The sequence below is a fragment of the Ruditapes philippinarum genome, unplaced genomic scaffold (assembly GCF_026571515.1).
Source record: "Ruditapes philippinarum isolate M1 unplaced genomic scaffold, ASM2657151v2 ctg374_1_1_1_1, whole genome shotgun sequence".
Taxonomy (NCBI): Eukaryota; Metazoa; Mollusca; class Bivalvia; order Venerida; family Veneridae; genus Ruditapes; species Ruditapes philippinarum.
The window spans coordinates 155,646-170,960 of NW_026860247.1; the positions used below are offsets into that span (position 1 = coordinate 155,646).

The window sequence follows — 15,315 nt, forward strand, 5'->3', positions numbered from 1 at the left end:
AAGAAATCACACACCAGTTAGCAAGACAATCTTTTGGGGAACTTCTTGATTTTATTATAACTTTGATTTAATCAATAAACAAAAATTTGTATTAAAAATTTTGTTAAAACCTGTTTTTGGGCTTTTTTTCCCCTAGTTTACAATTTTGAACAGTTTTTCCCCAAAAAGTTATTTTTTACCTCCCCCTTTTTTTTTTCTTACAAAACTTTTTAATGTCATGAAGACTGAAAAGGGAATAATCCCCTTTGGGGAAAATTTTGAGTCTGACTGGCCATCACGTGTCTTCTGTCCTTTCCAAAATGCTGCAATCGGGTTTAATTTTTCATAATTTCATCAAACCCCCCCTGCTGGTTGGGGGGTTGGGCCTTTTTAATGTTTGGGGGGATAAAGAAATGAAAGCCACCTTTTCCCCCTTTTCGTTGTTTCGTAAGAAGCGTTTAAAATTTGTTTTAAAAAATTTGGGAAGTTTTTTTGGGGCTTTCTTCGAGCTCCTGCAGGTGAGGTGATTTTTGACCCATTGGTGTTGTTTTGAAGATTGTAACACACGAGGTTAGCAAAAAGGCATATTTCGCGGGGTTTCGGCGCCATATGACCTATTATGCGATGGTGGCGCCGTTAAATCAAAAAAAACAAACAAAAACCAAATCCCCAGTTATACAATAAAAAGTCAATAGTACATTATACCATACAATATTAAGTTGGAAACCCCCATCAAATAATGTTTTCAGAAAGGAAAAGGATATTGTCTCCATATCGGTTTTGCATTTAATGTTACCATGTACCTGTTAAGTCGATGGTTGTAACATTTGAAAAATGAACGGTATATCACAGGCGTTTGGACAGTGTTTGAAAAACAACTCAGTTGTGGTAAACTTGGTTTAACCGTTTCTGGGTAATTTCTGAATCTTTTATTCATGCAGAAATCAATGCTTAGTAATAACACAGTATCTGGGTTTAACCAACCTGTTCGGTTTGCTTATTTGTTGTGGAACGTTGATCTTTCCTGAAGAGGGTGATTATTCACGTAATGCCCATTGTTTGAACTTATTGTTTTCATGTTAGGTGACCGGGAAAAATAAAAATAGAACTAGCTCTATAGGGAATAAAGTACAAAAAAAACTTAATATCATTATAAAGGAATATAAATGCCCCATTTATTTGGCTGTCAAAGCGGTATGTATAACATACTTACGTATATTCTTAAAAAATCATTAAGATATATTAATTGCAAAATAATTTAAAAATAACGATAATATTATTGTTATGAGGCCCAATAAATATTTCGCGGACAACAAAACATTTTACATGCAACAAAGTGCAGGTAACAATTTATGCTGATTTTGAAAAATATTCCGATCTCAGATAACATTATAATGATGTCAAAAGCGTCATTCCATTAACATTTCTAATAAGTGGCATATTTGTCTATGACTAATGGAACTCTTGTCCGTGATAAAACACCAAATGTGACCTTTGACTTATGACCTCAAAATCAATTGAAAGGCCATCTTTTATCCCAACTCCTTTCAGGAATGACGGCCACAGACTTCTTCTAGTTATTTGTCAAACAAACATTCAGTGTACAAAGTCACATTGACGTTAACCTTTGACCCACTGACCTCAATTCAAGACTAATCATGTTTTGACATGACAAACTCCTAATAGATCTTAGGACTGTTTGTTATAGTATTATTTAGTTGTTGGTCGGACAAGCTTTCAGTTCCACGGTGACGTTTGACTTAATAACCATTAAATCAATAGGATTCTTTTTCTAGCAATGACCAACCTCCACACCAAATCTTAGGGCTATAAATCAAAGTATTCTCTTGTAGGTGATTTAGCAAAATTACAAGCAAAAAGAATTCTCGAGGTTTTTAAAAGCCAAACAAGGGAAAAATTTAAAAATTGTCAAAAAAAAAGTCAACCCCCTTGAACCATGACCCATTTAAAAAAACATACTGACCTCGAAATCAAAAGGAGTCATCTACTAATTTTGACATATATTTGTTTCGCACCAAATCATAGAAATGTAAGCCAAACGTTCCCTAAAATTAGTGAAGCAATCTTATTAGTTTTCAATGCAACAGCGGGCTTGACCTTTGACCTAAAATCTTCAAAATCACTATTTGACAAATACTGGTCATAGAAAAAACATGTATAACTTTTAAGAAATATTTACAAACGCTTATTTATTCTCAAGTAATTGATTGGTCAAGGAAGATTTGGCGCACGGACTTCAGACGGGGGGACGGACTTCATCATGAAAGAATGTTTCCCACTTTTTTTCACGGGATATTACAAAAGTCACTAATTTTTTAAAATTTTTTGTTACTTTTTCTGGTGACCCAAAGGGATACGGGTTAAACCCATTCAAAAGACTTGGGTTTATAACTAATTGACCGAAAATGTTTAATCCCGCTTTACACAATATCCCTTGTGTGGATGAGGGAAAAATATTACCCCTTTTTTTCAAAAATTAACCCCCAACCCTTTTTTTTGAAAAAAATCAGTGAAACAATTCAGGTTATCTTAAAGTGTCATGATAAAATCCGATTAAAGGAATAATATTAAATATGGCTTTGTTATTATCTATAAGTACTGTATAAAGATTGCACTTAAAACTAATGTTTGTTTCGAAACACTGAAGAGATTTGGATGTAGATTTCCTAAAGATAATGTAACAATCATAAGCGACATGAACTAGTAGTCTCAAATATAAACGTAATAAGTTTACTATTACTTTTTTCTTTAGTTCAAACCAGTACAAAATGTAAACTATAAACATTCATTAAAACTGGACAAAAATGAAAATGCTTAATTTGAAAAAAAAAATAAAGTTAAAAGAAACTAAATATTATTCCAAAAATAAGAAGATAGAATAGTAAATCAATAAACACTTAAATGTTGTAATGATGTACCAGACTTTTAAGGCAACAAATATGAGGAGTGGTCATACGAGTCCAGATAATAACCCTGCTTTAGGGATTTAAATAAATATCAATTTCAACTCGATCCATGCGCAAGACTATAATTGTGAACTTGAAACCGAAGAGCGTACAAGTTCGAGTTTACTTAAATTGACAATGGGTCACAAGTAGAGATCTTAAAGGTTGCCCAAGAGAGCCGTATTGATTGTGAATTTGGACATTGTCTATTGTATTATAAACTGTTCATGGAGCAGCCCGAAATATGTGTTATTCTTTTTTTAGAGTAGAAAACACGTAGTTGCATACAGGAGGATGGATGATTAAGTATTGCTCAGGCATAGACCCGTTTCCTGAAATACGAATAGGACACAAGAGGAACCCATGGATTGTAAGATTCGTTGTCCTCATATGACCTTGAAAGTGGCTGTTCCCGCATCAAAAATCAACAAAATAAGCAAACAACGTCTTCAAATTGATGACGTTAATGTCTATGAATAGATGGTTTTCATACAGATATGATATCATGATTTAGTTTGACTAAGATTGCGGGTATTATCAACTTGTATTTCATTTTATCGTCTCTAACATTTAACATGAAGGGTCGTGTATTTTGTTTGTTCCTGATAGGAAGGGCCTTGTGTGGGTTTGCTGAACTGAAAGATATAGTAAGTGATCTTATTTTTTTCACCTCAGAAATAACGCTCAAACTGTTTATTATTCTTTATTTTTTGTTTGTTTGTTTAATTTTAAAGCCTTTTTAGATAGGCTGTAGATGTATGCATTTGTAAATTCGAGGCCGGTGTACATTTAATCATATTCATATGATTTTTCAAGCTCGTAGATAAATTCAGCGTTATATGGGAAAAAAAGGAAAAAAATGTTCCTCGCACAAATCCTGAAAAGCGTTCAAATATGAATGGCATTTTAAAACGTTATGTTGTTTAATATTCGCATAATAAAACGAGAAATGAAGGTTATCGGGTTGACATACATATTAGGGGGTTTAGGCAATGACATCAAACATTCATTTAAAATCCGGTTCAATTTTTAGTATAAATTTTTACTCCCATTTGGATCACCAGAGTTATGGGGCCATTGAAAATTACGGTCTTATATTAATTAGAGGGTAAGACATTTCGGTTGAGATTTTGTTATGTAAATTGGACAAAATAAAATGTATTTTGGCATTCAGTTATTCATATTATGGGTTAAAAATTCATAATATAGGGGTTTTAATTTGTCAAACTTGTGAAAGATGCACCCGAAAGGGCCCGTGGATCTTTAAAACAGTAAATTCTGGGGTTAAGACGGATTGCTTAAGTAAAGAAGCAAATGCCGATGGCATGATACAACTAATAGACAAATAGCTTGTTTTACTTTGCATCTAATTTAGGAGCAGCTCATATCATTCTCAAAAATTTGATTTAAAATGAAAAAGAAATCTGTTTGCTAGATGGATTCCCCATTTTGTTTGACAGATAGCAGAAAAAGGCTTGGGGCATGTAATACGCTAAGTTGTTGCTTAAACAGTATCCAAATATCAATGCACCGTCTTTTCCAAATGTCGTCACTGGTGACAAACCATGGGTTTCATTTTTTTAACCAAAAAGAAAACACCAAAGGCAATTTGGATTACAAGTTTCAATATACCATGCATTCTAAAAGGACCATCAGAATAAAAAAGAGTTTATGTATCACTATGCCATTTTTTTTTAGAACTCAGGTTCCCGTTCACTTTGGTGCCTGTTCCTATAGAAAATATGTCCATGCCAAATTTACAAAAGACAAAAAGTTCTTCTTCGAAAACTTAACAAAAAAAAGACCCCGCAACAGGTTTTGCAAAAAGTCAGATTGTTGCATGACAACGCCGTTATCGCTCAGGGTGTCTATAGTGCAATAGATAAATACAGAATCCCTAAAGAAAGCCCAACACGGCAATATTTAAAATGTTGCAGGCTCGGTTTGATTGAGCCTGTTCATGGACGGTACTGGAAAGTGCAAGTTACCGTCCACGCCCCCTTATATTTACGAAATGAACACTTGCTATTATGTAACTTAGATATGTACACAAAAGAATAATGAACTTTATTTAATTTTAGCCACGGACTCATACGAGACAGCGTCATATGGATCGTCGTCTGGTTCGGGTAAAATTATTTTATATATAACGCTTTTTAAGCTGTAATTTTTATTCTGAGAATTTTACATATTAACTTTGCTAAAAGACATTTGTTTTTGTTGTTGTTGTTGTTTTTGTTTGTTTGTGTTTTTGTTGTTTGTTTTTTAATTGAATAAAATATATTGATCTAACTATTCTTTGAAATTGTTATTAAACGTTCATATGTTTTGTTGGGTTTTTTTCATCACATAGTTTAGTACAAGTAGAAAACACAGAAAACGAACGAACAAAACACGTTAAAAATGCCATTTTATATGTAAAATTTAACTTTAACATTATATTTTTATTAAATTAATTACAAGCGGAGCCTTGTGCTAAAGATAAAAGTATATAATTTTTACTTCACATTGATGCAAAAACGTATTTAAATTGTTTTAGTTTTATTTAATATTACTCATTTTCTTTCTTTATGAATATACAAATATAATTTAAACTTAAATAAAAGTGTAGAAAAAAAATAATAATGGTTAATTTTGTTTTTATTTTTTATTTGTATAGAATACAAGTGTACATTTTTTCCACGGGGGTTTTGTGGTTGGAGACAGGGAACCGGTTGATGACTTTGCTGGTCGTTAGGGTTCACTAGGTGTAAACACCATCAACGGGGACAGGTCCGGATGGGGATCACACCTAGCTATTGTTTAATTTTTAAACCCATTATTTTATTCATTTATGTATATAGCAAAAATCATTTCATATGAGGAATTAGTGTTTATAAAACGAAACAACGGGAATCGCGTTTAAGTTGGGACTTAATATTGTAAATTATTGTCCATGTTATGGTTGGGCGATGGTACCGCTAATTTGAAAGGTTTTAATAGGAAAGGGCAAAGTACAAAAGGACGCGTTTTTTTGATTAGAAGTTAATGGATTCGCCATGTAAAAATTTCCTGTACCCTTCCCGGGACGGACTACCAAATTTAGTGTAAATTAAATTTCCTTTAGTTTTTAAGGGTTTTTTTGGATTTCATTTTTTTTTGAATTTAATGACCGAAACACAGTTTTCTGAAGTTAATTTTACATTTGTTTTTAGACGGAAAAGTAGCCCTTTTATAGAAACCAAATCCTCGGGCGCAACCCGTGACAGGCCGATCTTGGGGAAAACCCGTTTTTTAACATATACCAATGGGAAACTAAATGTTTCTCTTTTTGGTATAACATGAACGGAGTGTCGGTTGGCAGCCTAAATGTTTACACCGTCAGTAGCTTACGGCTTGGCGCACGTTGGTTTGGACGATGGATCATAATCGAGGACCAGATTGGCATCATGGTTTAGTCAATATTACAGGAAGTGGACAAATCAAAGTAATATTTCATTTTTTAATGATGATTTAGTTTAAACATAATTATATTTTAGCTGGAATGTGAATAATTTTTCAATTTTTTGTGATGGGCTTTGGCGTCCCGCCTAGGATTAATTCCCCAACTGTACCCAATAAAGAAAATGGGTTCTAATCCCAATTGAAACTTAAAACCCAGATTTCCTGGTTTTAATGACTTAACCACAACTAAATCGACAATGATACTAATTAATTGCTTATGACAACATTGACGCACATACAAGGTCAAACATATGGTATAGGAAAAAAATATATACCGGTAGTCCTAATACAAAAATTAATGCTGTTACAAATGCATTCGTGTTTATTTAATTAAAATCTTGTCTGCTTCTTATTTATGAAGATAGCGATAAGAGCCGTGAGAGGTGCGGGTTATCAAGGGGATATTGCCATTGACGACACAACTTTAACCGATGGTGAATGCACAGGTATTCATATATCTCCAATTTTTATTTTTAAAGTAAAGCATACGGTATTCGTTTGGACAATCGTGATTTTTTTATTTCGTCCTTACCCGCGATAAACGATGGTACGATGGTGAAAACGCAATGGTACGATGGCACGATGATGAAACACGATGGTACGATGGTGAAGTTGCGATGTTACATTGAGTTTCATCATCGTACCATCGTGTTTTCACCGTCGTACTATCATGCATCGCGGGTAAGGACAAAATAAAAAAAATCACTATTGTCAAAACGGAACACCGTAAAAGCACAAGTACATTAAATCAATTGTGTTACCTGCCTTACTTGTATAGGTATGTCTCACCAGTTCTTATTGTATGACTTCTTGACTTAACATAAACTATTTGTATATCACACAAGGATATAGATTTTCATGAGCATATTTATTGTTATTGACTAACAGCTTCAGAATGACCAGAGCTCTTTGGTCACAGCAATTGCACTGATTATTTGTAGCGTTAATATTTTTAGATATGCATTTATTACAGACATTTTACAATACATTACATGAGTCACAGGACACAGGGAATATACTCTAATATGCCTTATTTCATAAATTGTGACCGGGTTAATACAGTACAAAATCACTAATATATATAATAAAGAATAGTCACAAAATATTGATTGGTCGTTTAAGATTGCAACGGTCGTGGTATGAATTTATCACGACACAAAATCGTAAATGTAAAGCATGCTTTTGCTTAAAGACTACTAATTTGATCTATTTTCTTTGTATTAATAATAAGGATTCGATTACGGCCGGAGTATTTTTCAATCGGTGACATCAGATACATTTTGGAAGGCAGACGACAGTCTATCCAATGGACAACAAAACAAGTGACTATAGTCATGGTAATGCAGTTTTATAGATATAAAACAAAGTTTACCAGAACACATAAGTCTCTTTTTACACGGAAGCTTAGCGGTGTATACCGTGCCTATTATCTGCATGGAGTACAAATAGCACGGGAACCAGAATTATTTATTCCCTCAACTTTTCAAATATATCATTTTTTGATTAATAACGAATATAAAATTATCATTCTTGCTTAACACATACATGGAATGTTTTACCGTATTTTTACGGAAGGATCCCATGTATAACAATCAGATATTCAACGGGGTTTCACAAAAGAAAATAAAAAAAAATCAGGAAATATTTTATATGGTTTCTCAATATGAGCGGGCTCTACATTCTCAATGCATCTCAAAACATCAAAATGAAACATTAAAGATGTTTGGGCAAAAAAATATACCCTGGACCATCCCTTTTGTATTGGCTTTTGCAGATCATAAAAATGTCACGTGGTCTAGGTACCACCCGTGTCCACCGCACAGGCTTCCGCTAGTAAAGCGAGACTGATTTTTCTGGGTGTTTTCGAGAGGATGAACATGCAGAACTACTTACTTCAGTTAATCTTGGCCACGATTTACCATTTTTATCATCTTGTGGTCACTGATTTGACTTTTGTTGGCTGTTTGTCCGTTTATTTTTTTATTTCGCGGCCACCAGAATATAAGAACACTCCCTCCGCATGTAACACCTATGATTCCATAAGTTTACTTTGCCTGCAGCCAGCAATTGTTTTTGAATTTCACTAGTCTATTTTGTATTTGGAACTACAGAAACTTTAAATCAAAGAATGAAAATTGAACAACCAACAATATAGTATGGTCAAACTGTAAGAATGATCTAAGCCTTGGTCAAGAGGGGGTGAAAAAAATTTGCATTATTTTTAGACAGTTATTCTACTTTTTAAAAAATAAAAAATTTACATAAAAGGGGAGAGGGGGTAACTTTAATACAGATATCAGTAAAAATGTCCAATATGTAAAATATTGAATTTACTGTGTTACACGATTAATATTGGATATCTACTGTACTAAAATTAAATTTACAGTACGGTCAGAACAAAGGAATGATGTCATACCTGTAATTTAAGTTTATGTTTTTTACGTACAAATTTCGCATAAAGTATCGTCGTTATCAAAATGAGACGCACTGTGAATGTCGTGAAACAGTAAATTACTTTCTGTCACGTGATATCTCCACGCAAAGCAATTTGCTTTTTTTTTCAGATGTAATCTAGAGCATTTTCTTTATTATCATCTCAGGCCAAGGAATCCGCCTTGTGAATGGGCCAAATTACCATTCTGGTCGTGTAGAAGTGTTTCATAATGGTCAGTGGGGAACAGTTTGTGATGACCTATTCGACCACCGTGAAGTCATGGTCGTCTGCAAAATGCTTAATCTTTACCGAGGCAGCGGGTAGGTGACCAAAACGCACTATGTTGGTTTTGTCATGGCGCGACTCATTTATTTTATCTCGTTTATTTGTAATTTTAGAACTCTTTGGGGAGGAATTTTTAATGAGTAATGTCTATATAAAAATATAAAGTAATCATTGTTTAGGTCAAATCAGTTTGACAGAAAGTTTCCTTTTCCTGTTATGATACATGTATATATTTTGTCAATACGTAAGTCCATAACGAAATAATAATGATACATTACTAAAAAACAACAACAACGAACATTGTCTTAGGTATGGGGTCGTACGTGGCAATAGCTATTACGGAACAGGCGTTGGGCCAATAATGTTGGATAACCTGCAATGTAACGGGTATGAGTACAATATTGGCTCGTGCTCTTCAAATGGTTGGTATCAGTCTGACTGTAGTCACTCAGAAGATGTCGGCGTTGATTGTTATGGTAAGTAAGGCCTTTTTTACGCCAGAAACTATTTTGTTTTTGTTTCTTTATTTCAACATAAGATTTTTATTTTTTGTGTCCATGAATTGTCCCAAAAAATGATTCATTTGCCAATTATCTTAACCATCAATTGATTTTGTGGCTTTTTGCAATGAGTACGGTTAAAATGATTTAGTATTTTGTATGGAAGTCAAACACACATGTACTTTTTGTTTACATTTTACTACTTTTATGACAAATAATTCCACATTCAACTTTACTTTCCTCAAGTGAGAAACATTTAACAGGCTGTAAAACCATTATTTAAAAAAACAAAAAACATTATAAAACTCACGTTCGCCCTTTGTGATAAAGGAAAGATTTATTTGTTTCTGAGGAATAATGTACCTTTTAATATTGAGCTCAGACTTCTATCTTCCATCTAATACTGACATCTGTGACTCTAGTACAGTTTCTTTTCAACAAAAATGTATTACCCAACTTGTATAACAACTTTATATTATGAAATGTTTTAGTCATTCAGTTTAGAATCAACACAAATTATTTAACTGTATGTACTTGCTGCATTTCTAACCCGTTTCTGCTAACCTGATCTGCCCAGAACTGCCTTAAAATGATTCACATTTATATTATGTTCTTGATTTAAGCATACAACTATGAGCAGACGACAACTTATCCATGGTGGATACATCAAAGTTCTGACGCTCCAGGTATTATGAAATTTTCACCTGAAATGACTTATAGCTCCCTTATTAGTTTGGTTATCATTGGTATTTGTTGTGGTTATGAGATGCGATGTAACTATGTCATATTCATGGACAGCACAATTTATGTTATTTCAACCTAACACCCCTAGCACCGGTATGTGAAATTCAATATCAACAAGAAATATCTTTAAAAAAAATACTCGGCAGATCTACTATTACTTGCAAACAAAAACTTTTTTTTGTTTTTGCATTCATGAAGAAATCTTTAATTCAAAGTTAAATATCTGAAAAAATTTAACTAGAAAGTGAAAATCTTGAAAGTCTGAGAAACTTAAGAGGAAAGTTCGTTTCAATCGGTGACATCTGATACAACCTTTAGGTTGAATAAAAACTAGGTACGTGAACCATGTCAGAAATCCTTTATAATATTATTTTACTTGTTTTAGAATGAGATTCCCAGATTACAGTTTGTAATTTTTAAAATGACCAATGGAAATTCTACTTATATTCAGTTCTTCTGCTGTAAATTTTACAGGAAGTCAAACTGATTTTAGACGTCCTTCGGCCGAAAAACAAAATAGAATTATGGTAAACGTGTTATTATAAGTATAAAGTTTAAAATATGTTTTCGTTATCGTTTTATTAACCAACCTTTTACTGTAATTTGATTAATCGGAACACCTCGGTCGATCTCCGAACTTGACGGAGATTGCCGAGTTGTTACGATTGTAATTTGATAACAATCTTACATTTATAACTATATTAGTGACAAGCGTGAGACTTGTTGGTGGAAATGGCAACTATGGAAGAGTTGAGGTATATAGTAATGGACAATGGGGTACTGTATGTGACGATAACTTCGATCACAACGATGTCAAGGTCATCTGTAGAATGTTGGGAAGATATTACGGGGATAAGTAAGATATTTATAGATCTATTTCTATAAGAATAACTAAAAATAATCAAATGGGAATGAGTAAAATTGGATATGTTTGTTTGGTTTTATATTGATATGACAGATTATTGTTGGTATTGGCAGATTTCTTTTTCTATTGGTCGTTTCTTAAGCTATGATTCAAAGCAGATTTTATTTAATGTTTTTTTTTTGTTTGTATTATGCGGTTTTCTTTGATTAAAGTAAGAACATTTTGATTTTAAAAATGTTTCTTTAGGTGAGTGTCAATGAACTAGTCTGTTTCCCGTTTAAAGAAGATAATTCAGAAAATATTTTGGAATGATGATTTATTGTGTCATTCCCTGTTTTTGTTTCTGGTCCGCCTGGGCCCCCCTGCCACTGGTTCTTGTTGCTGGGTCGTATGGGGGTTGCGTTCATTGAACGCCGCCTTTCCTTATTGATCTTGTTTATCATATTTTAAGATTCATATGACGAAAAGCCTTCTTTTCTTGTTTGTTGAGTGAATTTAGAACTACTCTTTAATACTATTATCAGCTATGGCGTGGCACATTCAAATGCATACTATGGTCGAGAGCGGTCCAATAATATTTTATACCTGAGCTATGGGGGCGGTCTATATTTAGACCTGTAGTTGACTCATCCCCCAGCATGACTTGAACTCTAAACCTGGGGTTGAATTGTTCGGGTAAATGTCATAAAAAAACATGATTATACCTAGAATAATTGAGCCGTGTCATGACAAAATCAACATAGAGCGTTTGCGACCAGCATGGATCCAGCATGGATCCGCGCAGTCTGATCAGGATCAATGTTGTTCGCTTACAAACCCTATTACAAGTACAGAAACTGATAGCGAAAAGCATGGATCCTGATCAGACTGCGCGGATGCGCAGGCTGGTCTGAATCCATGCTTGTCGCAAACGCACTATGTTGGTTTTGTCATGACACGGTTCAATTAGTATTTAAAGCGGCATACCTCCAGATTCATGCTAATTTTCATGAAAATTTTGAAAATATATTTAAAAGTAAAGTATTGTGAAGTAAACAAAAAAAGGAATTTACTTTTTGCAAACGGGGCTTACTTTCCACGTGAATTACCAAAAAGAGGTCAAAATATGCAAAATTAGCCCTAAGAGTGTTAGTCACGCAATAGAAAAATGGGGATAAATACTGCAAAATCAATCATTAATCGCACAGAACATGTAAATCATTACTTAAATCTTTTTATTTTTTAGAAATATAAGCACATTTTTCTCAAGTTTGATTTTCTTGAAATATTTAGGTTCATCTTGAGGCCCAAACCAATGATTATGATACCATACATTTTAACATGTGCTTTAAAAACGCTATGATAATAAATTGGTTTTAAATAACTATCAAGATAAAAGACAAGTACATTGTATCAATAATAATTTACCAACTAATATAATTATATACTGACAACGAATTATTTTATTTTCTTTCAGTGAAATATTTTCAATATCTTTCACTCTAAATGTTACTACTTTCAGCGTATTATTACGGACATGAAATGACGACAATGCCACAATACGCGAACGGAACGACCTTTCCCTGGGTGATGAGAACTACCTCATATCACTGGTGGACACATTACACCACATATAGTAAATATTTGCTTTACCTCATATCATTGGTGGACACATTACACCACATATAGTAAATATTTGTTTCACCACCTCATATCATTGGTGGACACATTACACCACATATAGTAAATATTTGTTTCAGCACCTCATAACCCGAACTTTTTGTGTCAATATTTATTATTTGTCAAACATTACTTTTCATATCATTTTACAGATCTATTCTGACAAACCTGAAATACAATTTGCTAGTTCAAATAAGATTGTTTTAATATGGTACGAACGACACTGTTTTGTTTTGCGGTGGTTTTTAACTTTTTTTGTGATTTTTTTTTTTTTTTTTTTTTTGGGGGGGGTATCCTTTTGGTTCTTTCTTTTTGTTGTTGTGTTGTTGTTGCTGATGCTGCTGTTGTTGTTGTTGTTTATTATTGGGGGGTCATAACATTTGTTTTTGTTTTGTTTCTAAATATAAAAGGTATAAAGCTACAGATGCCACCGATAACCTTCAGAATAATGATCTATACTGTAAGGAAAAAATACATATGTACCTTAATTTGAAGAATAGTCATAAATGTGCTCGTAAAAATAAAAATAAAGTAAGTCTTTGATCAAACTGACGACCATATTTAGTATGAAAATAACATGTTTAATAGTGTTTGTTTGTTTTTATTATTATAATTATCATCATCATCATCATTATTTATTTATTTATTTATTTATTTATTTATTTATTTATTTATTTATTTTATTTATTTATTTATTTATTTATTTATTTATTTATTTATTTATTTATTTCATCCTCTCGCAAACTATACCTATATACATTCTTTTATTTATGTTTTAATTTTATTAATTTCATTATATATTGTTAGATATATCATTCAAAATCTCACGACAATTAACATTACCAACTATTGCAGGCCTATATTTTCAAAATGCCATAAACGTGGATTGTAATGAATTCACGTGGAACATACTGGTTGACATGAATAAACTAAGACAGATATTTCCCAACGCTAAAGGGTCAGATATTTATCTTGGAGAAAATAAATGCACTGGGATAGAGAAGAATGGTCACCTGACATTTCAACAGGGTTTAGACGAGTGCCTCACAAGCGGGAGGGTACGTTGTTCTCTTGTTAAAGGGACTCCACTGAGGTTGTTTGACATAACAGGACTTATAAGAATTTTCCAGATTAATGTTCCATTTGATTTAGGTCTTGACCAATAACATGTGTGCAAAATTTCAGATCATTCACTTACTCCGTCTTTTTTCAAAAATAATCTAATTGTGAAAAATGACTAAAATTTTAAAAGTGTTTAAATCAAATTGCGCTAAAAATATAACAACAATGACATTTTTAATTTATTTCTAATATATAATTTGTCTTCATCTTTTGTCTTCATCTTTTGTCTATTTTTCTGGGGTTTTTTTGCCATTGCTAAACTATGCAAGAATTTTTTATGTTTCAAGGCTTTTGGGCCTCATTTAATATTTCAACACACATGAAGAAAATGTTTTATGTATTCACTGACACATTTAGAAAGAAAATAACCCGCTTGAGCCTCAATTAAAATCTTATCAATTTTAGAGAAGCGAAATAATATATCTTTTTCATTTCCAAATTTCATTATATAGTTGCAACATGGACGAAATACATACAACAACGAATTGATATATGCAGAGCATGATCCTGTTTACACGTTCATCATACGCCATTACAACTGGACTGTTAACGTAGAGTGTGACGTCACTAGTGACGGAAATGGTTATGGTATGTTTTTATATTTTCATTCCTATTTCTATATTAGAATAAAAAATCTCATTTTGAAAGCACATTTTCTGTCCTTCCATATTCAGAGACAAATAGTTGATTATGATTTAGTTGTCCCCAATTCTGCTCTGTTGACGATTTATATTCATATGAAATTTTGATAAGTGAATAGATGATGGAAATTCTTTCATTTATGGTGGTTTGACTTCAGGGTATGTTGCCAGCGGGACAAGCTCGCCCTCTCCGAGTCTCTCAAGCCCACAGTACCCGGTCAACATTTCGTACTATGCAGACCCAAACTATATGAAAGAGGTGTCAGCAAGTCCATTACATGTGGCTGTAGGGGCACAAGTTTATGTCAAGGTCTTTACAGAGACATACGACTGGAACGCTAGAATGAGAGTCGTTTCCTGTTACACTAAACCCACCTACAATGCGCCTGATCATACAAAATACTACCTTCTCGAGAACGGGTAAATTTTTATACTATTATCTTATCGTAACTAGATGAAGATTTTGCTATTAAGGTTACCTTCTTGCCTGCTCTTTTGTCTTTCCTGTTCTGTGTTCATATATTTCCTGTTCTGTGTCCAAAGTGACTAATATGTACTTGACACAATGGAAGCAGACGCCTTAAAAAGTAGGTCACCGCTTCAGTGTATAAAGCAGACGGCAATTTCATAACAATTT

At 33.1% G+C, this 15,315-nt stretch overlaps 1 protein-coding gene across 1 annotated transcript in view; it reads left to right on the top strand.

Annotated features, from left to right (window-relative positions):
* LOC132759370 (CUB and zona pellucida-like domain-containing protein 1) overlaps positions 1-15,315 on the top strand; it is a 66,011-nt gene that overhangs the window by 49,599 nt on the left and 1,097 nt on the right. The window contains exons 2-5 of the mRNA XM_060751135.1: positions 12,758-12,871; positions 13,771-13,973; positions 14,490-14,625; positions 14,837-15,098. Coding sequence (XP_060607118.1) covers positions 12,778-12,871; positions 13,771-13,973; positions 14,490-14,625; positions 14,837-15,098 — 695 coding nt within the window. The 5' untranslated portion in view covers positions 12,758-12,777. The remainder of the gene's footprint in view (positions 1-12,757; positions 12,872-13,770; positions 13,974-14,489; positions 14,626-14,836; positions 15,099-15,315) is intronic.